This window comes from Danio rerio, chromosome 19, assembly GCF_052040795.2.
Source record: "Danio rerio strain M-AB ecotype USA chromosome 19, GRCz13ab, whole genome shotgun sequence".
Lineage (NCBI taxonomy): Eukaryota > Metazoa > Chordata > Actinopteri > Cypriniformes > Danionidae > Danio > Danio rerio.
Window position 1 is genome coordinate 22,331,816 of NC_141039.2, and position 25,423 is coordinate 22,357,238.

Genomic DNA, 25,423 nt, shown 5'->3' on the forward strand with positions numbered 1-25,423 from the left:
GTTCTCTCTACCTCTCAGTTTCAACACCATTGATGAGATAGTTCTCTGTGCCACATCCCCATCCCCATTCTAAAATTGCTACCATTTGCTCAAGATATAGTCACCTCAATGCAGAGACAACTGACGACATCTTTTCTATCATAATTCAGCCCTTTTGGGAAATGAGCATCAACACACCATTTAGAGTGGAAGTTGGGTGAAAGCAGACTCATTTCATACAATATTCAAAGTTCAGACAAAGACCCAAAAACATTGTTTAAACCTTCCATGTTGTCCAACTCTAATCAAGGCCCCCGAACACACATTTGTGCACCAAAAAACAACTGTTCTGCCGGAGAGAAGATATTGGTCAACAAAGTCAAAATTCTAAACAAAGTTTATTCATTTTGCTGCATAAAACATTGTTAAATGTTTGCTTGATTACAGTTTTAGTTAAGGTACTAAAGTAAACAAGTGAACCACTAAAAACACAATGTTCTGACTGCTGTTTTTTTTCATTCTGGACTTTGAACGTCTTGAGATCATTGCTGTCTATGGAGAGTCAGAGAGCACTTGACTTTCATCTAAAATATCTTAATTTGTCTTTTAAGGATGAACAAAGATCTTAAGGGTTTGAAACTCCATGAGGGTGAGTAATCGATAACTGAAATGTAATTTTTGGATGAACTAATCCTTTAAGACCCTGTTACACATCATCCAATTGTGATAATATTGTTGGACCTCTGGGAGCAGAGATGTAATAAGACCGTTTATCCAAACTGGAAGGTTATTTCTTCCATGCCCTAAAAAGGTTACCTCAGTCCCCTCAAAAGTTGAGGACCTTTTAAAAGCATTTTCAATGTATAAAAACGGCAGATGTTGCGTAAATCATTAGCAGTCTCCAGAGTTTATTAGTATCATTTTGCATAAACAGCACTTACAAGAGTGGTACATCATAATAGGTGAGCTAAATATTTACCAAAAGTGTTGTCAGATGTCTTTAAATACTCAAGCATTACTGCATTATGTGTGATTCAACATATGTCATGTCTTAATTCATGCATGCTTTGTAAATAAATTGTTAATAAAGGTAATTGTATTAAAGCTTACCATTAGCCAAAATACACTGGATCTTTTACAAGAATATTGCTCTGATTTCAGTCACCAAACATTCAAAACAAGTCCCATATTGCTGTCACATATTCAAAACAAAATCCAGCTTCTCCAGACGGTTTCCAGACATTTCTTATTCAACACCTGTATTCAAATGAACAAACATTCAACATGACAAATCAAATTCCACAGTGTTTTCATCAGCAACAACTATATGCAGTGTCGTCATTCATATTTAAGTGAGTTTGTTTTAGCAAATCCAAACTTGATAGGATACATTTTCTGTGATATGTCAGTTAGTAGTTTTAGTCATTTTAGATTTGGAAACCACTGATCTGGTGTGTCTCCCTTTAAAAAAATTAGTTCACATCAAATGAAAATGATCCTCTCTCTTTCTTCATTCCAATCCCCGAGATATTTGTTCATTTTTGGAATGCAAATTAAGATATTTTAGATTAATTCTGAAACCTTTCATCATCTGCAATAGACGGCAATAGTCCAGAGACATTCAAAGTTCAGAAAGAAACCAAAAACATTCCATCTGACTTCAGTGGTTCAACTGTAGTCGTACAAAAACACTTTGTGGTAAAATAAAACTAAATATGACGTTTGCCTACGTCTTTTCTCCCTCGTTAGGCCAGGGTGTACATTTACTGTCAAAGTCAGCAGTGCAAACAAGCATTGTATTGGCTGCTGTATGATTACAGTTGAACCAATAGAGTGACATGAAATGTTTTGACTGTTGTTGCTTACTTTTCTGGGAGTGAGACAAAACTTGAATATTTTGGGAAGGAGTGGGAGAAAATAATATACAATAGTCATCATCTGAAGTTTATCAACACCTTTCATCAAAGTTGTCCTAAAACTATTGAACAACACTCATTATTGTCAATTTTGAAAAACATTTTTAATTAGCGTCGTGTTGACTGCTGTATTTTGTGGGAGCGGAACTGAAAAATCCATCCCACGCAGGCTTCTTCTTTGAATGTCTCCAGATCTCCAGACCATTGCTATCTATGGAGGATGAGAGAGCTCTTGAATTTCATCTAAAATATGTTAACTTGTTTTCTGAAGATGAACCAAGTTTTTAAGGGCTGGAACTAATTGAGAGTGAGTAATTTATAGCAGAATTTATCTAATCTTTTAACTCTTAAAGCAGATAAAAAATCCTAACTTCAGTGACACTAATTACAATATATCATTTTTGACCCTTGTGTATTGTTGAAATGTACTACCCTTTCATTATGTTAGTTGCTGTTTTTGCCCCATTGACTTGCATTATAATGTAAGAGAAACTTTTTTTTTTGGTACAGGCCTATCTCTAACGGCCGATTCACAGGGAGCTTCAGCGTCTGAAGTTAGGTCTGATGCTATCATCATAGCAGCCAATGAAATTAGTCTGCAATCGGCTACTGTTTGAGCTGGGGTATTTGCATAAAGTGATCCGATTGGCTGATGCTTTTGTTGGCTCTTGAAAAGTTCCAACGCAATCTCATGCCAATTTGAAACTTTTTAATTAAGTGGCTAATTCGTATGAATTCGTATGATCTAATTCGTACAATTTAGTACGATTTGCTCATCACCCAATGATGGTTAGGTGTGAGATTGGGTGCCACGCCTCCTTTTTAAAATCATACATTTTTGTACGACTGAAAATGAATTTGTATGAATTAGATACTAAACTGACAAAACGAAAAATAATTACGTTTCCTTATGAGATCAGACTAAAAGTTTCCAAGTTCTACAGCGCAGACAGATCCACAATTCAGTTGGGCAACACTTGATGTCACCTATTTAAAGTGATTTTAGTATTAAGTGGTTTTAACTGATGATACCACTGTTGAATCAAAAAAAAAAATCTAATTTTACTTCTTCCCATTGGGGAAAACCATCAAGAAAAACAATCAAGAATGCATGAATATGTGCTGTGCTGTCATGCCAAAAAATGGCAATGTAATGGAAGAAATAAAATAATGAAAGCCAAAAACAGCCACTAACATTATGAAAGGGTAGTTAATTTGCCCAGAGCATATTGGGATTTTTACATTTTTAAAGCATTTTTCAAAATTTGTGTCAAAATAAGATTTGTCACCAAAAATCATTCAATTTTCTCTAACACAGAAAATTGTGGCCAAATTAGGACTCAAAATCACTCAGTTGGATGTGTGCCGTTGGATGGAAACGCCCAACAGCACACAAGAGTTAAGTCATAAACGTCTTTATCATAAAAAATCTTGTAATAACCCCCAATAACACTTTTTTTTTCTAATGAGTACCCTATGAAGAGTTCAAAGTCTATCATGCTGAAATGTTACTATTATTTTTTCTTGCTAAGCTGATGATAAGATGCCAGTGTAATCCAATCTTTATTAATACACTCACCCAAGAGCGAAGATTTGCTCTTGACATTGGTGAAGATATCCATCCCTAGAGTGCATGCAGTGCAAAAATAGTTTTTGCACTTTTGAAAACATGAATAAAGTACTTATTAGTATAAAATAAACACTTACATGTTGTAAATAATCAGGTTTCAATATACATGAATGTAGAGAAATTTAGAGAGGTGTGTGATGCAATTTTACTGTTTTATTCTGATTATTGTTTTTCATAATCATGGAGGCCAAAATCCAAACTGATTTTTGAGTATTTGCATAGCCTTGGTAAATAGTATTATAGTAAACTTATAGCAAACTTGACCCTTTGTGCACAAGTAGGTTACTAAGGGTTGACAGAGCATTATTTTATTTCGAAGTCGATTCAATAATTGGCAGGGACATGTCAGTAATTGGTGGATATTGGTGAGGACAAATGTCCCCTTTATTTATTTCAATTCTACGCCCTTGCACTCACCTATCACTTGTATTTTTTATAGTTTTACAGCTAAGGTGATGTATTAAATAAGTAGCACCCGTAGAAACTGGTGACTACGACAGCTCAGGTCAGCCTATTGTGGCTTTTCGGTCAATAAACAGCTTCTTTCCTCATCCACTGAGAACAGAACTGCTCTAAGTTTGCCTAAGCCCCAGCTATCAGTATTCCTCTCTGCATCCTCTAGCATTGAGCGTCTGACCGGACGATACACCTTGTAGCGCCTGGAAAAAAATGTAAAAATAAATAAATCAATTGATGTATAAACATAAACCTTAAAAATAAGTAAAGATAATGGGATATGTATACGAAATTTTATCCCAATTGTTGGGTTTGTCCATATTAAATTTGAGTTGAAGCAACCCAGTTTGTTTTACAGTGTAGTATCATATTTTTTAAATAGAAATCAGTTTGGTTAATGCACGGCACTCAAAAAAGATCTTTGTTCAAACTACTTATTTAAAATGGGCTGAAACAGCACAATTCTTGAGTTTCTTTTGGGAACAACTTGATTGGTTTATGTTCAGTCCACTTAAATTTGTAAAAACGATATTAACTCAATGGATTTGTGTTGGGACAATATGTTTTACAAATGGATTAACAATTTATTTTGTCCCAACACAGATTGATTAGGTTAACTAATTTAGACTGGACATAAAACAATTATAATGTCCCTAAAAAATCTCAACATTTGTGTGGTTTCAGCTCGCTTTAAATAAGCAGTTTGAACAAGCAGCAAAATATTTTTTTTTCAGTGTACTCACTTGTAAACCATGTAGGCGATGAATGCGAAGATGCAAATAAGCACAGCACTTGAGGACAGAACCACCTCGGCAACATGGGGGGATTTAGGAGAGTCTTGAGGAAGAAAGAAATCATTTAAATATCAAAGCTTCAATTATGCGATCAAAAATATGACAAAAACAGTAATGTTGCTGAATATTGTTGTCATTTAAAACTACTGCTTCTGATGTAAATATATTTTAAACTGTAGAGAATTATTTATTATTCAAAGCCCAATTTTTAGCATGTATTACTCCAGTTCTCCGTGTCTCATAATTAATTCTGATAAGTTAATCTATTGCATATTGATTTATTATTATGATCCATGTTAAAATCAGATGTGCTGCTACTTAGTAAGATACTACGATACATTCTTATTCAAAATCAAACCTAGCAAGACATATTCCTTGTAATATTTTTATATATATACAAATTCAGCAAAGCTCAAAATTATTTATACCTCTGGCAAATTCTGAGTTTTTTTCAAATGTAAATAAAAGCTAAGAGATATTTATTTTCTTTCCGCAATGATTTTTCTTGTACATCTTCTTATTATAGATTGGGAGAAGCCTGTGTCATTTCTGGTCACAAAAAAATAAATGCTGAATATATATATATATATATATATATATATATATATATATATATATATATATATATATATATATATATATATATATATTTAAAATGGTAATATGTGGTTGGTGATATATGTTAAACAATTCTAAATGTTGCCTAGACACTATAAAAATAAAAACTAAAAGTAAAATAGCAAGACTAAAAGACATAATAAATAAAACTAAAGAGGAATGATGACCTAGAAATAAAATCGGAAACAATTGTAGAAATAAAATGTAAATCAAAACAAATACTAAAATGTTATAGACTTATATGACAATAATGACTAGTAAATTACATGCAATTTGCTATTAAATTTATTTATGAAAAAGTTATGACATATATTATACAAATAATACAAAAAAACAGACATGACAGGCCAATCTCACAACATAAACGTAACTGTTATGTATTGTCTGTGTATTGTCAGGGGCTAATTCATATGAAAACTTGTGATTTGTAAAGAGAGGCCAACACTGTTAACCATTTTCGTAAGTTACACAGTATTTAACTGTATTATGAACTGTATTTTACTGTAGGACAGTTATGCAGTATATTACTATATTTAAAAGTTTCATTGTGAAAATTACTGTATATTTTACAGTAAAGATATTCATACAATACTGTAAACACGAGATAAATGCTGCTGGAAATGTAAATACAGCCATTTTGCTGGCGTACTCATACTTGGTACAGGCATGCACTCACACTGCATTTTGCCTTCCGAACCTGAGCATGATTACGTCATCAAATTATGCGACTGTTCAGTATAACAGGAAGAGAAGTGTTCTCACTCAGCACAGTGGACATTGCTTAAGTTATATTGTTTTAGGGCGTACTAACACTATGCTATTCGAACTGTGCCCAGGCCCATTTCCTGGATCGTTTGAGAAGTGTGAGTGCTCTGAATCGGGCTCAGCATGGTTCACTTGGGCTTTGGCACAGTACGCTTGTGTGTGAGTGCAAAATGTGTCCGAGTCCGAAACTAAAAGAGAGAAGTGATTTTTAAGGGACTGTTTCATACAGATTTATTAATCAATCTTACTGTTCAATAAATGCAAACTGTCGTAGATAAATAAAGATGCAAACCCCTCACTGCACGACAGCTGCGCCTTCAGCAAACCTCCTAATAACTGCAGCACCACAGCATGTTTATGAGCGTCAGCAGTGGCTGATCTGTTCAGCGAAATAGTTGACTGCGTCACTGCATCCCAAACTACTAAAACAATATAACTGAAGAAATGTCCACTGTGCTGAGCGAGAGTGCTTACTGAACAGCGCATAATCAATAATGCATGGCCAGAGCCAAATGTAATGTGAGTGCAGGCTGTCGGGGGAGACGGGAGGCAGGACAAGTGTGCATAGTGTGAGTATGCCCTTAGGTGTTTGGGATGCAATCACATGCAGTCAAATGTTTTGCCGAACTGATCCACAATTTTTGACGTTCATATATGATCATAAAAGTCCTTATGCTGCATGTATTAGGTGGTTTGCTGAAGGTGCAGCTGACATGCAGCGTGGGGTTTGCGTCTTCAATAAACTGCAACAGTTTGTGTTCATTGAAAAGTAAAATTGATTAAAAAATCCATATGAAGCAGTCCCTCACAAGTGATGTCGTGTCCTCAGGTTCAAGCTCAGGCATGCTTTGCACTCACACTACAAGTTTACTGAGCCAAAGCCCAACCAAACCGTGCTCTGGCACACCTCTTCCTTGCACCCTTACAGGGATTACTGGCGATCTGCTAACAGTGTTAAGTGTACACCTTACTGGAGGATGAGCAAATCATACTAAACTGTACAAATAAGATCTTACGAATGAATAAAAATTTGCAACTAAATCAAAAAGTTACAAATTGCAGTGATGTCTAACTTCTGCAAATTTGTGAAATCTTTTCAGGACTATTTCTGATGAAAATGTACACAAAATATAAATTATGTTATCCCTTGTGTACTGTTCACATCGACTACCCTTTCGGTATGTTTGTGGCTGTTTTTGCCTCATTGACTTTCATTATAACAACATTTTTTGATTGCAAAACCTTGACACCAAATAATCATGCATTCTTGATTGATTGTTGGTGTTTTTCCCTGTAAGAAAGAGGTAAAATGTTTAACTTTTACTGTCTATTATCAGTTGGCACCATTAACCCTTAAGTTAGGCCTTTGAAAAAAAGTTACTGGTTTCTATACACACTATCCTCCAAATAAACATATCAATTTAGGCAAGAAACGAAGCCTTTTTTAGCTTTTTTTCAACAGTAAAAGTTACAAGTTTTACCTCTTCCTAACAAGGAAAACCAGCAACAATCAAGAATGCAGGATAATATGCTGCCATGGCTTTGCAATCAAAAAATGTCATTATAATGTTAGTCAATACGGCAAAAACAGCCAAAAAACTAAAGCGAAGTAAATTTGCCTAAAGTATACTGTTGAATTTTTTAAAATTCTTAATGCATTTTCACAAAATAGGTAATGAAATGATAGAATTGTGGCCAAATTAAGACTATAACAAAAGACTGATAAACCCCAGAGTGGATGAAAACATACCCAGCAGCATATTCAATTTCTGACTTAAAAAAAAAAGATGAATCATAGAAACAGAGTCAAACTCGTACTCTTATCAGGGCTGTTTCCGATGGTGATTGAGGTTGTGGTGGCGAGAGCGAGTCCTCCAGGAACACCCAGCGTGATGTTGATGCAGTAAGTGCCGGGCGTCTGAAAAATGCGCGTCAAACTGATCTTACAGCCTTCGTCGTAAGGGGTCACGTCCTCACACACAATGTTCTTAACCTCCCGACAGGCAGAGTTGGCCACTATAGTGCAGGCTACTGAGGGAACACTTAAAAAAAAGATGAAGATGCTGGATTAGATGTTCATATGCGGTTCAGACGCCGTCTGTGATTTAAACATGATTGAATGTGTTTGACGTTTGTGACACTGACATGCAGGGAATATTTCAGCTGCAGGGCTTTAGATGCTCGCTGTGTGTCACTATCACCTACTTGAAATAAATGTTTATAATACATTTAGTGAATGTGGATGTGAATATTACCTTCCTGAGCAGGTCACCATGAAGTTTACTGATGTGTTGCTCACTTTGTCTGCAGACACCTTTAAAATCTGATTGGCCGGCAGGTTCTGCAGAGCTGGAGGACGTTCTAGAGAACAGTTAGTCATTAAATAGTCATTTAAAAAAAAAAAAAAAACTTTGTGTATAATAATTAATTATAATATTTGTATACTTCATTAATTTATATTTCATGCTTATTTTATATTTAATGAATGAAAAACATTTAAAATTTGTAAATTGGTGTAAATGACAAATATACAGTTTTATTTTAAGTCATTCATTTATTTATTTTTATATTATGATATTCATTTATTCATTTTCCTTCAGGTTAGTCTCTAATTCAGAGGTCACCACAGCGGGATGAACCACCAACTATTCCAGCATACGTATGTTTTACACAGCGGATGCCTTTCCAGCTGTACCCTAGTACTGGGAAACACCCATACACTTTTTATTCAAAAAACAAACAGTTTATTCAATTCACCTATACCGCAAGTGTTTGGACTGTGGGGTAACAGAGCACCCATAGGAAGCCCACACCAACAAGAGGAGAACATGCAAACTCCACATATGAATGCAAACTAACAATAATTTTGAAATTTTATTTTTAGTTTAAAGTTTTTATGATGTTTGTGAAGTTGTTGTGTAGTCGTTTTTTGTTATTCTGTAAATGATTACACTATTTTTATTCACGTACATTATTTAGCACTTTATTATTTTATTAACTCTGTGACTATGGAAAAATGTTGCCTTGGCACTTGTATGTAAAAAAAAAAAAAAAAAAAAAAAAAAATTATATATATATATATATATATATATATATATATATATATATATATATATATATATATATATATATATATATATATATATATATATATAAATATATATATAAATATATATATATATAAATATATATATATATATAAATATATATATATATATATATATATATATATATATATATATATATATATATATATATATATATATATATATATATATATATATATATAATGTTTTATATATATGAGGGGTGCCCAAACTTTATCTTATGAAGGGTCAAAAAGCAAACATAACTGAGGACAGTGGGCCGAAGTTAATTATATCAATATGTATAACAAAGTTGCCATAGGTAATTTCCTTTTTTTTAAATAATAAAAAAATAGAAAGATTTACTTTAAAAAAAGAAAGATTTAACTAATGCATTATATATTTATTTAACTATTTATTTATTTTTATAATTAACTTAATGCAACGAAACCAAACAATTGCTATATTTTTTTCAATAGTCTACAGAACAAACCATCATTATACAATAACTTGCCTAATTACCCTAACCTGCCTAGTTAGCCTAATTAACCTTGTTAAGCCTTTAAATGTCACTTTAAGCTGTATAGAAGTGTCTAAAAAAATATCTAGTCTAATATTATTTACTGTCATCATGGCAAAGATGAAATAAATCAGTTATTAGAAATGAGTTATTAAAACTATTAGGGTTGAAAAAAATCTTCTCTCCCTTAATTAGAAATGAGGGAAAAATTAACAGGGGAGCTAATAATTCAGGGGGGGGGGGGGGGGGGGGGGGCTAATAATTCTAACTTAAACTGTATATGATTTCCTTTTTCATGTTAAATTTGAATCATTAGTCATTTTGTTGTTTAATTATTTATTTTTTGTTTAATATAATTGTATTCAATTTAGTTACTTCCATTTTAAAGCTAAAGTAAAAATATGGAATGCTGCCTTGATAGCTATAGCTAAAATAAAGTAATATTTTAATTATGTATTTATTTCAAATAAATAAAGTATTAATTTTATTTTTGTAATTTTTGTTTTTTTTTCATAAATTTATAGTTTATGAATTGTTAGTTTATGTAGTTTCAGCTACAAGAACTTTAAGTTAAACAAAATGAGAATGAGAAATGTTGTCTTTGTTGCTAGCTAGAACCCAGCAAGCATTTTTTTGTTTTTAAAATATGTTTTATAGATGTCTGATAGATGTCTAAACATAGTCGTCTTGGCTAAAACAAGACTAAACTTTGGCTGACAGTGAAAATCTAATAGCAGTCGAAGAATAGGCCAAAACTAGACTAGTCATCACATAATAAGAAATGAATGACTACACATATAAAGGGCTCTATTTTGACGAAGCGAGTCCAAAGCGCAGGACGTAAAAGCATTAAAGGTGTGTCCAAATTCACTTTTGCTATTTTGGAAAAATCCACTTTAGGCCACGGCACATAATCCAACAGGGTTGAGCTTATTCTCTTAATGAGTTATTGGTAGCTTTGAGAATAAACCAATCTAAGTCTCATCTTCCATTCCCTTTAAGAGTCAGTTGCGTTGCACCATATCACATTTTCTATTTAAATGGCGGACTTTATAAGTGGACAAACGGAGCGCTTCACTAGCGAGAGAACAGTTAAACAGACCATCTGCATTGTTTTCTCTTTCTTTCGTACAGACATCCATTAGCCAATAAACATCCATAACCCTTTACGTAATTAATTTCATTTGTTAAGCGCAAAGATTTGTTTCAAAACTATTTCTGAATTAAGTTCTAATTTCCAGCAAACAAATAAATGAACAATAATAAAAAAGTGTGGTCAAAAAACTGAGTTATATCCCAATACACATGCTATGCCCCATATGGTCCAAAACCTGACAGGCGGGCAAAACTAAGCTTGTTATAATTAAAGCAAATATAAATATGCATATAATAATAATAATAAATACTACTACTAATAATAATAACATTATATAAAAACAAATTGTCTTGAATAAACTGAAAAAGCCCCCCGAGATAAAGAAGGCATGGACGCATTGGTTTTTATATTTATGTACAAAAATTTATTTTTTAAGGAAAATGAATGAATGAATTTTTAGACAATTAAAAAAAGTTTAAAAATTTAATAAAAAAAAATAACAACCCAACATTGGGTTTGACTTTGTCCATTTTTTTGTCCCAACAACAACTTATGACAACCCAGACTGTAAAATCTTATTTGATCAAAATGTCAGACATATGATTGTGAACATATGATTTTACTTTATTTAAGTTTCATGCAATCAGATGTCATCTTAATTTTCTGAGTTATCAATTTTTATACTTGTAATACTTACGTTTTAAGCCAGTTCTCTAATCACTTAAAAAGTAAACTAGATTTTGCTTGATGCATTTTTTGAGATTATGTCCAAATAGTTTTAGTTACTTCAGCAGTTATGAATTTTCCTCAAATGTTCAAGATTTTTGTAAATAAATGTAATCTGTCGATCCTCTTACCAATGAGGATGATCTCTCCTTCAAAGGAGCCGTACATGTGGCGGAAACAGTCTGACTCCTGGAAGTGTTTGTGTTTGAGCAGCGGCGGTGCAGTGGGCTGGTTGTAGCTGGAGCTGGACTCAGGTGCAGTTGCTGTAACCTCTGAGTCAGTCTGAAAGGGTTCAGTTGTTGGGATGGCAGTTGTAGGAACTCGAGTGGTGGTCATGGGTAAAGCACTGCTGATGACGGGAGCTGGACAGTAAGAAACAAAAATATGCAACAGATGTTCTTTATGTGTTCTGTTTTTAATCATGATTAATCAGTGTTGTTACTTCAGTTTTCTTACCTTTGGTAGTTTCCATTTTGCTAGTAAATGTGTGAGTGCCAGGAGGAAGAGTTGGTATTGCTGAAACACATTAAAGTGATTTAAGGAAATGAACATGCTGTAAACATTGTATGCTGATCAGTGTTTATATGTGAACAAAAGTGTCTCTCCACAATGCTAATTTACTGTTAAAACATAAATAATTAGATAATAAGCTAATTTTGGGTGAACAAAATATTTTTGTGAACCAAAAATATGAACAAATTTGTGTAACACTTATTATATGGTATCCTTGTTACACACATTCCAAACTGTAAAACTCAACAGTCAACTCAGTGTTGAAGGTAATGAGTTAAATAAATACCTCATTACTTTAACTTAAATGGAGCAAGTTCATTGTACTCAAATGGTTTGTAGCAATCGGTTTCCTCAAACGGTTTGAGTTGCCTTTACTTATTGGGTTGTACAGTACTCAGTTGGTTTGAGTTCTCTTCATTCATTGGGATTTATTGTGCTCAAAAAAATAACCCAACAAAACAAAACATTTGTTTTGTTTACTTAAATGGATTAAGTTCACAGTACTTATTAGGATTAGTTTTTAAACTTAAATGGTTTGTTGCGATCGGTTTCCTCAAACGGTTTAACTTTTTGTCTTTTAACCTACTGGTAAGGATGTGCCCCTAACTAGGGGGCCTCTATTCAAAGGACCATTTGTTCTCTATAGACGGTAACTCTTCAGGTCTAACATGCCACTAAATGCAAATGCCTATTGTTCTTTTACACAGCCATTCTTTGAGGGGATTCTTGGTCTGACTATTTAGGAAAAAAAGTTGATTCTGGGTGATTCTGTAATCAGATTATCCTGTAGTGTAGAGTTCTCACGCTCTATACTGTGTATATCAGTGGTTCTCAAACTTTTTTCATCAAGTACCACCTCAGAAAAAAATTGTCTCTTCAAGTACCACCAAAATGAGCAGTATTGAAATACAGTAGCGTAGTTGGCCTAGTTAAGCAGCTACAACTCTGCACAGTAACAAAACATGGCAAATTACCTCTGAAATATAGGCTATTTAAATTTAAATAGCCTATTTAAATCATATGGTATCTACTCAAAGTTACTATTAGTTTAAGTAAATTGGTCTGCCTAAATCTATAGTAATGATTACGGTATGATTAAATAGTTTTGTTTCAATTAACTAGATAGCAGATCTATGGGGACCACACATAAATATTCTAATATGAGTAAGTAGACTTTTAGAATAGATGTTAATCACCTCTGTTTAGTGACGTAGACTGACATGCTTGTGTTTAAGAGATTGTACTCAGCCGGTATACAAGACTCGGGATGTTATAGGAATCAGAATAAATGAGTATAATGTATAGAAACGAGATTAAATAAAATAATGAAACATTCATGTAAATTAAATATTACAGTAGGCTTCTCAATGTTTTATGATTGCAGTCAGATAAAATGAGCATAAATATATGAATATTCTAAACCACCTTATATTAAAATTGTTGAATTTAATCAAACAAATTTAGTTAATTTATTTAATTTCTTTGTTTTAATTCAGCCCAAATAAATTGTTTACAACCACTTAATTTATAAGAACAAAGATGCATTGAACCTACATCCACCAGTACTGGTTGGATCTTACACATGTTAACTATGATTGCTAATATAAAAAAAATTTGTCTGAATTCTTCATAATTTAAATAAAAAAATGTTATTTGTTGAATTTCTTTAATTTTGAGTTTGATCAAACAATTATTTATTTTTTATTATTAATAAATAGTTTGTAGAAGAGTCAATGCAAGCTGTGCAAATATTAAACCTTGAGCTGAGACAACAAAATCCTTAAACTTAGTAAAAACTATTAAGTTAACTTAATTCCTTTATGTTGTCCCAACCCAAATCTATTGTGTGAAACCCTGTATTTTTTTGTGTAAAACTAAACTGACATGTACGGCAATTTTTAAAATGGTACTAAATATAAAACTGATTTAAAGACAATAAACTATGATAAGCTTGGGCTGAACATGCCAGCATTCCCTGTCAATGGATGCATTTTGATTGTGATGGATAATGTCTGGCAGTAGAGCATCTCTCCTGTCTGGGAGCGTAAAGTGCCTGTGTTTATGAGATTACCTGTGGTGTGAGCTTGTGTAAAGTGCACTGGTGTTGGAGTCGGTGGAGGGCAGGGAACACGAAATGCTGCCTCTACCAGGAGCTTGACTGTAACATTTCCAAGCATGTCATATGCATGAGTTGCCACGCTGCTGTGTGTCACCAACTGGTTGCCATCCCGAAAGTCCCAAATGAAGTCCACCGCATCAGCTGTTTTCAGATAGTTACTGGGGTCGTGGAGCTGGACGTTGAAAATAACATCAGACCCTCTGACAAAGATGTTTCTGTCCGCTCTGCTGGCTGCTTCCTTCTGGGAAATGTTGACGGAGAGTGGAATCTTATCTAGATGAAAGAAACACATGGAATAAAAATCTAATAATGTAAATGGTTTTCCATCCATCCATTCATCCCTCCATCCATCCACCTTTAATCTAACAATTCATATATGAAGTATATGAACCAGCAAATGCCCTTCCAGCTGCAACCTAGTTCTGGGAAACACCCATACACACTTGTTCACACACATACACTACAGCCAATTTAGTTTATTCAATTCCCCTATAGTGCATGTCTTTGGACTGTGGGGCAAACTGGAGGACCCAGAAGAAACCCATGTAAACATGAGGAGAACATGCAAACTTCCCACAAAAATGCAAACTGGTCCAGCCAGGACTCAAACCAGCAACCTTCTTGCTGTGAAGTGACAGTGCTTACCACTGAGCCACAATGTTGCCTCTTAAAATAACTTTTCAGTTTTAATTGGAACAATGTTGGAATTTTTCAAATAGAAACAGTAATACATTTTTATTTACATTTACTTGAAATAAAATCTTTTGATTAACATTAAGAAATTATTATATGGGTGATTCTATTTTATTTGGGTTACATTTTGCATCTTCAAGATAAACTTTCTATTATTTTTCACAGATAAAAACTTTAATGAAATGGTTTTGAATAACTCATACTATATTGAAGTCAGATTTATTAGCCCCCCTGTTTATTTTTCCCCAATTTCTGTTTAACGGAGAGGAGATTTTTTTTCAACACATTTCTAAACATAATAGGTTTAACAACTCATCTCTAATAACGGATTTGTTTTATCTTTGCTATGATGACAGTAGATAATGTTTTACTAGATATTTTTTCAAAACACTTCTATACAGCTTAAAGTGGCATTTAAAGGCTTAACTAGGTTAATTATAACTAGGCAGGTTAGGGAAATTAGGCAAGTTATGTGTGGATAAGTTATTGTATAACAATAGTTTGTTCTGTAGACTATCGAAAAAATATATAGCTTAAAGGGGCTAATAATATTGACCTTAAATTGTTTTCTATTGGTTTCTAAAAATATTGTATTTGGGGACATTTTGCCTTATATTAAAAAAACCAACTTATCCAGCAGCAGATGCCCTTCCAGCTGCAACCCATCACTGGGAAACATCCAAACACTCTTTCACACACATACACTACGCACAATTTAGCCAACCCAATTCACATATACCACATATCTTTGGACTGTGGGTGAAACCGGAGAACCCGGAGGAAACCCACGCAGGCTATACGTCTTATTTCTAATTTACACACATACTTAGTATTGCGTTTTCATGTTAGAAATGTTGGTCATTTTGATGCTATAATAATTTGATAATTTATGAGGCCATCTAAAGTTAACACTTGTGATTTTTCCATCTTTCTATAGATGTTTTCCCTCACTCAAAAATATTTTGCTGCTTATTCAAACTATTTATTTAGAATGACCTGAATCAACACAATTCTTGATTTTTTTAGGGCTTAATTGTTTTATGTTCAATCAACTTAAATTTGTAAAAACAATTAAGTTAATCGGTTAACGGTATTGATTTGTGTTGAGACAACATTAAGAAATTATATGGAACCCACCTTTTTTACAGTGATGTTTTAAATAAATCTACATGCATAAAAAATCTAACACTGTAAAAAAAGTTTGATTCCATTCAGATTCAATCGATTTGTGGTTGTACAATATGAAGGAATTAAGTTAGCTTATTCGTTTTAACAAATTTAAGTGGATTGAACATAAAACAATTAATAAATGTGTTGTTTTGGCTTATTTTAAATAAGTAGTTTAAACAAATGCCATTTTTGTGTATTTTGAGAGATTTGTGACCAAATGAATTAATTTTCAGCTTATTTTTTATACACTCAATAAATATATATTTTTGCTCATTCAACTACTTATTTAAAAGGAGCTAAACGACAAAATTCTTGAGATTTCATTGGCATAAATACTTTTTTTATGTTAAGTCTACATTAATTTGTCAAAAGTGTTAAGTTAACTTAATCAGATTGTGTTGGGACAACATGAATGAATAGTGGGGAACCCTGCATTTTTTACTGTGTGGGTTTAGTACATCCGTTTAACAACTAAACAAAAATGAGAAATGCTGCTGAAATCACCCCCTTGGAATTATAAGGTTCTATCTGCATTCTGAATGATTTAGAGATATTGAGCTTCAAAGTTTTTGCATTTCATATAGCAGGGGTGTCCAAACTCGGTCCTGGTGTCTTTCAGATTTTTTCTCCAACTTGCTTCAACACACCTTCAAGGATGTTTCTAGACTGTGAAAGCTTGATTAGCTAGGCCAGCTGTGTCTGATTGGGGTTGGAACTAAATGGACCGAGTTTGGACATCCCTGCCATGTAGCAAATAGTGTGTGTGTGTGTAACATTTTTTTTTAAAAATAAAAAGTCTTAAAATGTAAAGAACTTATAAAAAACATCCCATAATGTAAATAAGTTGTCACTTAATAAGAATATGTCTATAACTCAACTTTATAATAGAACTTTATAATTCTAAGGGGACGAAATGTTTACCAAATTCTATTTTAAGTAATGAAATATATTGTTTATTATTATCTAAAGTAAAACTAGTGCTATAGTTATAATCTTGTGTATAAATATGATGAGAAGTAGAAGAATGTTTGTCAGACCTGTAATGAAGTATACAGATTTATCTGTGGAAAGTGGGCTGTACTTTCTGCGCTCGCGTTTACGATACACCATCACCTCCATCACATCAGCTCCAAACGTCATGTTAGTGGTGTTCAGGGTCAGATGAGAGGAAGAGCCATCACATGTCTCAAAATACTGACCTGTGAAAGAATCCACATAATTATAGTACATTATGGTTACATTACACAGAGTTTATTAATAAATTACTGATGTTATTGGACTGAAACTCACCCATGGTGTGCCACACATACACATAACCTCTGCGCCTCCAGTCATTAGTCTGAGGAAAAGGCTTTCCATCAGGGAAAACATTACATCTCTTTAGGTCTGTACACTTCCCGTAGCCATAGTCATCCAACCAGGATGTCCAGTTAAACACGTAGCCTGAGCGCAGCTGTCCATTGGCTAAAATTGGCGAAGGGTTTGGATACAAATAAAAAAAGCATTCCTTCCTTCTTTGGGATAATAAAAGTTTTTTTGCAACAATTATTTGTTAATTATTTATTTTAAATATTTAATGTGTGAGGTTCAATCACAACAATATATATATATATATATATATATATATATATATATATATATATATATATATATATATATATATATATATATATATATATATATATATATATATATATATGCTGTAAAAATGCAGAGTTCCACACAATTCATTCATGTAGTCCCAATATAAATTGATTAAGTTAACACTTTTTATGCAGATTTATGCGGATTGAACATAAAATTATTAAAGTTGTCCCAATGAAATCTGAAGAATTGTATTGTTTCCGTTCATTTTAAATACGAAGTTTGAACAAGTAAAAAAAATTTTTTGAGTGTGCATGGTGGCAAAGGTCTTGTTTTTTTTTTATTATTTTAAGTGGTTGTAAACAATTTATTTGGGCTGAATTTAAGCAAACAAATTAAGTTGAACATCACTAAATATAATTTTATTGTTAAAATTCAGACAGTTCATTCCGCTGTGGTGACCCTAGATTAATACTAAGCCAAAAATAAAATAAATTAATGTTTAAATTAAACCCAAATAAATTGTTTGCAACAATTTTACAGAAATAATTTTTTAGTGTATGATATTTTGAATAATGTTTGAAACTGGTGACCATTGACTTTCACAATAGGAAAAACAAACACGAAAGTCAATGGTTATCGATTTTCAACATTTTTCAAAGTACCTTCATCTTTGTTAAACTTAGAAAATAGAAAAAATAGAAAACCAAACAGGTTTGTGACAAGTGAAGGGAGAGTAAATGATGACACAAGTTTTTAGTTTAGGGTGAACAATCTAATTAGTTAATATCACTGTATAGGAAAAAACAACGAAAGGTGATGGGAGTGTTTTGACTACATTATATATGAAAATAATTCACACACAAAACATTATGAAGCCTACAAATTCAACTCTGAGCCGTTCATCACAGGACTGTCACTCGTTAGACGCACCTTTGGTGGTTTTTCTGTCATGAGAGAGGACTGAGGGATTATTGTCATTTCAGTCATCGTCTTTGAAGATGGAAATTAATTTGTAAGAAATGTGTGACCCCGGACCAGAAAAACTGTCTTACATTGCTTTTCTGAACAACAAAAGGTGATGGGAGTGTTTTGACTATTCACACACAAAAAATTATGAAGCCTAGAAATTCAACTCTGCTGCTGTCAAATCCTGCAAACGTATGTACTGTATTTTTCTTTTAACTAAATTCTTTTAGCAAATTTCCCCATTAATCAGTGAAAAAAGACCTGCAGACAAATGCTCAGAAAAAAACATGATTTTTTTGACACAGTTCAAAATGGACAGGTCAAAGTGAAAATTCTTACTTTTCAGATTTTTTTATTTTTTTTTACAGCTTGGTTTATATAAATGTTTTGTTCATAATGACAAGGACATTTTACAAGTCGAAACTTACTGCCTGTTTTAATTAAAAATAACCTATTTCTTATGAAAAGATCACTCTGAATCCATATTTCATGACCGGTGTGTAATTAAAGTAACTAAAGGAACTGTTACTGTAATTATTTACAAACTTTTACTTCTATTTGCAACTCTTTTAAATTTATATTTTTAATAGGAAGCTATACAATATTATATTTGTGCATATACATTAGATTAGTAAGTACTGAAGCCAAATCTGGAGCTAACTTAATTTAACTTAACTAAATAACTCACTAAAATAACTTACGATAACGGTCCAAAAACTAGTACACCCAAATTTATATGTTATAGAAAAATATTAAATACAAATTTTAAAAAGAGGGGAAAAAAAACAAGAGAAGCAAAAATAAATAATGTTAAAATTAAATGTGTTAAAATTTTGTAGGTTGTATTTTTTTTACAATATTTTGCTTGAATTTATTGTATTATCTTTCTATTTCTAAAAATGTTTGGTGCCTAAAATATTAATTTAATACATTTATCTGTTTAATAAATCTGTTTTGTTTAAATGAAACCAAAATACATTGCCTCTATTCACTGAGAAATTGATAAAAATATTAATTTTCAAAATAGGGTGCACTAAATAAATCCTGTAAATAGCTAAACACTTTAAATACTGTAAATAGATCCAACAATTACATATAAATAAGTTTAGAGAAGCAGAGCAATCGTATTGTATGTTATACAAATATATATTGTATAAAATTTCTATTTTCCAACTAAAGGTTACATTTATCAAGATGATTACACATCAAACAATGAATCGAGTAAGAGATTAGTTCATGGCAATACATGATATAAATTCAGAGAAGCATAGGAATAGTGTTTATTTATTTTTTGTTATTCAAATAATTTTCATAAAAATCTGATTTTTTTCAACTGAAGTAATGATATATTATGTAAGAAATATAGTATCATTACTTTTCAAATATTTTGTGTTTTGATATAGTTTTTTTAATTTAAATAACATTTAAGAAAATGTTTATTACATAAAAAACTAAATGGCCCAGTTTGACAAATTTAAACAATTAAAAGGGGTTAATTTCTTTGTGATCCATTGAGATTTGTAGGAATTTTATGTAGTATGGAGTCAAGTATGAAATAAATTATTGAGTAATTGAAACTTTTCAGATTAATTGACCCAACACATGACCTGCACAAAAAAATAAAAATAAATAAATAAAAAATAAAAATAAAATGTTTTGATGCTTTTTCAAACTACTTATTTAAAATGAGCTGAAACGACTCAATTATCGAGATTTGTTTTGGTCAACATTATTGTTTTATGTTCAATCCACTTAAATTTGTTAAGATAACCTTATCGAATTGTGTGGAGCCCTGCATTTTTACAGTGTGCTTAATTACAACCTTTTAAAACACAGCTCATTTCTCCCTTAACAATACTGCTTTGTTTAGAGATTACAGTGGTATGAAGCACCTGAGGTGTCCATCGTACCGTCATCACAGTGTTCATCATACACCAGGTTGCCATTGCTGTCCTCCTTCTGACATGGAGGAAACTCCAGAGCAGCAGTGAAAGAGATGCACGAGCCATTCATCGCAGGACTGTCACTCGTTAGACGCACCTTTGGTGGTTTTTCTGTCATGAGAGAGGACTGAGGGATTAATGTCATTTCAGTCATCGTCTTTGAAGATGGAAATTAATTTGTAAAAAATCTGTGACCCCAGACAAGAAAAACTGTCTTATATTGCTATTCTGAACAACTTTAAAGGGATAATTCACTCAAAACTGAAGATTCTGTCTTTTTTGTCAAAATTTTAAAGCATTGATAGCCTATAATGGAAAAAAACTATTGACTTTAAAACATCTTAAAAACGTATATATTTTGTACTTTATGTATATAGTTCATTATTTTAAGCTATTTATAGTTTTTATTTTTATTTAACTACAAAATATTTATTATTATTATTATTATTATTATTATTATTATTATTATTATTATTATTATTATTATTATTATTATGAGCCTAATCGTTGTAATACTCGTTATAAATATATGTTGACAGTTGTTTCTGTAAAACTGTTTTGGGGTATCTAACATTTTCTGATGTAGACTTTCAGTAAAATGGAAATTTTATGAGAGTAAAATAAATATCACTGACAAACAATACATTCTTACCATGTCTGCGAGTCAGCTGCGGTTTGAAGGGGGGATACAGAGATTCGTCCCAAGGGTTCGTGTCCGGTTCCCATCCAGGGATTGGGAATGGAAAAGGAAGCTTATGTTTGTGAGGGAACATGTCACCATATGCTGCACGCATGACAGAGAAAAAAAAAAGATAAATAATGAAAAAAACGCGTAAAACCGATAGTTAATAAGAGTTTAATGAGAGCTGGAACAAACCTGGGCTACGCATGGAAATATAGCTACGGTTTCGTGTTGGACAGTACACTTAATTGAAATATTATTGCCTATAGTCACAATGGAAAGATGTCTTTCTGATGGGCTCCATCTTTCTGATGGGCTCTTTCTAGGGCTCTAGCATTTATAGGCTACATCACAAAAAAACTATTGAAATTCATATTCAATTTACAAACAAACTTAACAAAAGTTTTTATGACATTTTTGCTCTCAGAAAATGTAACATCCATAGAACCTTTACATTACTCAATATATTCATGTAGAGAATGGTTCTTATTATTATTTTTATTTTTATAAGGCTATTCTTATTATAATAATTTGGCATGGTTGCATTCGTATTTTGTTTAGCCTAATTTAGAACTTTGAGCTTAAGAAAATAATCATGAAAATAATCATAAATCAAATTTATTATTATAAGCAGGCTACGGTTCACCGAAAGTTTCTCTGGAGAAAAAAACGGATCACTGCAAAAACCACTTAATCTTAAAAAGTGAATAGTCAGCTCATAGATATTTTTACGGACTCCGACATTAAGTGAAACAGTAAACATACAGTCTGGTGAGCTAAATATAGTGAAAGTATTTCCACAAGATTTGGTGACTCTCATATTGCCTAATTAGATCCATGAGACTGGAGCGCGCGGACGAAAACAGCTCGTTATTAGATGTAAAACATCTGATGCATGTTTTTTCCATGAATTATAGGGTTTCAAACCTGCCACATAGGCCTACTGTTTTATGATCCTTTGGTTTTTTATTTTAGTGTTTAAAAATAGACAAGACAACTAAAAGTCTAAAACAGCTAGTCCAAATAGTAGGTTAGTTTAAAAATTATCATCTTTACTTATTTAAAACTTAAATTTTAGTCTTGCCGCTTTACAACTTGGATATAAGTGTAGCCTGGCATTAACACTGACAGTGCTCAATCTTGTAGTTAAACATCTTCTTACTCACTTTTTTTACTGTTCGTTCCAGGAACAAAAAATGCCCAGGCCAGCACAAATAACAGCTCCAGTCGCATCATGTCGATTTGTGGATTAGTTGAAAATTTTATGAAAACTGAACTATCCAAGGACTTTTTCCTTGTATGCCCCCCTACGACACCCTGGCTGGTTGATCCCAATCTCCTCAACTGTCTTCTGCTGTCGTTCTCCTCCCTCAGTCACTCTAATTTAATACAACAATCATGTGACGTTCCTGTAATAAGGCGCATCTGATTCTTCATTAGGACGTGGATGCGCGCGGGCGGAGTGGAGTTTCGTCTTTACTTAACCCTTCCTGTTACTGCAGTAGATTTTAAAATCAACTTCTTTAATTTTCTCCGATTGGCGACTTTACTTTTATGTAGTCTTGTATATTATATTATTATAAGCAAATATATCACCATCTCATATGAAATGTAATTGATCCAAGAATCATTGATCCCAGTTTTTTAGTTATAATGTCAACACAAACACAAATGGGCTAAACACAAATCCAAATAGCATTATGTGACAGTCAATGACAAGAAATTGTATAACAACACTGTAAAAAATGCAGGGTTACACACAATTCATTCATGTTGTCCCAACACAAATCGATTAAGATAATTTGACACTTTTAACAAATTGATGTGGATTGAAAAAAAAAAATTAATTTAATGTGTGAAAGTCTCATTTATTAACACTATTTCATTACACAAATAAAAATTGTGATTATACGATGATTATATGGATGTAGAAATTAACTTTCAATGCTGCATTTGTGTTCAATTGTTTGTTCGTTTGGTATAGTTTTTACACTGTACAAAAATGAAAGCCAAGTATTACGTAAAAGGTAAGTGATGGTGAAAATGTGGCATGTTTTGCATGGTTCAAGATTATAGCAATTTTTGTACTATTCATTTCTTTCAAAAAACATGGATTTTCGACACAATTTATGATCCTGAATTCAACGATGAACTCAATAAGTAAGCATAATCATAACTTAAAACTAAGTTTTTTTTTTTAGATATTTGTAATATTAATAATCCATGATAATCAAGAAACTGCCTTATTTTTAACCTATACAAGTCTTAAATTCAACCTATAGAATAACTAACCTTGGGTCATAAAGGTCAAAATATGTTTTTCCACTTAATTCTCGAGTGCAAAATAGCATTGTCAAAATATGGTTGTTTGTATCAAGAACATCATTGACAATTTTTGAAATACTAATAAAATACCCTACAGAACATACGAATTAAGGCAAGAAAAGTTTTTAAACGTGAGAATCATTTAAAATGTGAAAATATTTTCAAATAATTATAACTAATGTTAAAAATAACTATTAAAAGTATTTACATTTGCAGGACAAAAGTTGAGCGTGGCAAAAATGTAGGTGGTATGTGGACTAAACAAAAATAGAATAAATATGAAATATTGTGACTTTTATTACAAAACATTGAAGTTTTCTAAACAGTTGAACTGTATTAAGGCTAAATACTGTAGGCTACTTAAAAATGTATAGCTATTAAATGCGCAGCACATTTAAATGAACAAATTACATTTGCGTGCATGAATTATTTTGAATTAAATGTTTGTGTTGTTCTTTTGGCTTTTGAAATGAGCAAACGATTGTGGTAATATAAGAAAAAAAAGACTTCTAATTGCAAACCGTTAAATAGTCTACATTATTTAAATCCGGATGTCATAAGACGTTTGAGACATTTGCACAGACCCATTCCGTGCGCTTTCAAGTGACAAGAGATTGAGAAACAGCTGCAGGTCAAGGGACGAACGATATTACAGATCCACTTTTGTAAAGAGCTTGTCCTGTCCAACGCTATGTGGACAAGAATAGGTAGCTATAAGTCAATCTGGAAAAAAATGGAAAGCAATTATGATATAGTCTGACAATTATTGAATCTATAATTGTAAATGCGTTTCTTTATGATCAACTTTAGTTTGCCCAGAAAATAAAACTGGCATGTTACCCATCACATGCTTTGATGCGTCTCTCACGAGCTCAGACTTAAAGTTCCTCCCAGTTTTTGATGTAATCATAATGGCGTGACTTTCCGTGACATTTGTTTGACTTCACTCCAGTTCGTGTACATAGACACTAAAACATGAAAACACGAAAATAAAAAACACGCATTTGCAATTTAGAATAAAATAGTTTTTTTTGTAATGTTTTAGTGTTTCATTTTTTACCAAAATTAGGCTATACCAATGTTTGGGTCACAAGTTAACATTTATTCTACTAAGGCACATGCATATACTTTTGTTATGAACCTTTCCAGCCTTGTCTGGCTTTTATTTTATATAATAATATAGTACAATAAAAAATAGGCTATATATTGATAATTTCAAAGCTATAGCACTTCTTCAGTAAAATGAGATCATGTATCACGTGTTGTTGTGCTAATATCATCTAATTAGATTCCAACAATAAGTAGTTGTAATTGGAGTGCTCACAATATGATTATGATATCTTCTTAATTGTGCATGCCATGACTATATTCAAATTCAGATATCACTTTGGTTTTTGTCTTTTAAATGGCATTTTTAAAAGTCATAGCACATCATTCTTTAGCTTTGAATATATTCCCAAATATTTGCTTAGTATATTAGGCTAATTTTAGATCTATGCTTCTTAATTTGGGAGGAAAGGCAATGTGCAACAAATTATGCAAGTTACTGAACTCAGTCCTTAAACAATATGTGTGACATTTAGTAAAAATAATTCAAATGTGGAATACTTAATAATACTTAATGCAAACAATTTAAGTATTTCCTTGCTCAATCTAACCCCTAAAATAGCAAATTTATGCTTTTTACATGAAATCCCTCAGAAAGTTTATACAAAATTTAAATAGTTTAAAATCACCTTCAGAGTTCCAGTTCATGGTCACATTGAAATGCAGGTAAACAAATTATTCTAGTCTTTAAATTTTACAATAATTGTCTTTCTATTTTATTGTTGAATAATA

The 25,423-nt window shown here is 32.1% G+C and overlaps 2 protein-coding genes across 6 annotated transcripts in view; both read right to left on the reverse strand.

The window, feature by feature from the left end:
- The window catches only part of rftn1a (raftlin, lipid raft linker 1a), a 213,844-nt gene that overhangs the window by 84,524 nt on the left and 103,897 nt on the right, over nucleotides 1-25,423 (reverse strand). The gene's annotated exons all lie outside the window — the stretch shown is intronic.
- On the reverse strand, nucleotides 868-22,618 carry gpnmb (glycoprotein (transmembrane) nmb). 2 transcript variants are annotated; one of them, XM_087295661.2, is made up of 12 exons: nucleotides 22,426-22,618; nucleotides 21,230-21,361; nucleotides 20,545-20,688; nucleotides 17,372-17,545; nucleotides 17,119-17,280; nucleotides 14,171-14,491; nucleotides 12,043-12,102; nucleotides 11,718-11,948; nucleotides 8,414-8,519; nucleotides 7,977-8,200; nucleotides 4,725-4,818; nucleotides 868-4,184 (listed from the first exon to the last, which is right to left on the reverse strand). In XM_087295661.2, exons 1-12 carry the CDS (start codon nucleotides 22,493-22,495, stop codon nucleotides 4,037-4,039), a joined length of 1,866 nt encoding a protein of 621 aa, XP_087151787.1. In that variant the 5' UTR covers nucleotides 22,496-22,618; the 3' UTR covers nucleotides 868-4,036. The 2 variants fall into 2 exon arrangements, with proteins under 2 accessions (XP_087151787.1, XP_087151786.1); XM_087295660.2 differs by having other exon boundaries at nucleotides 20,527-20,688.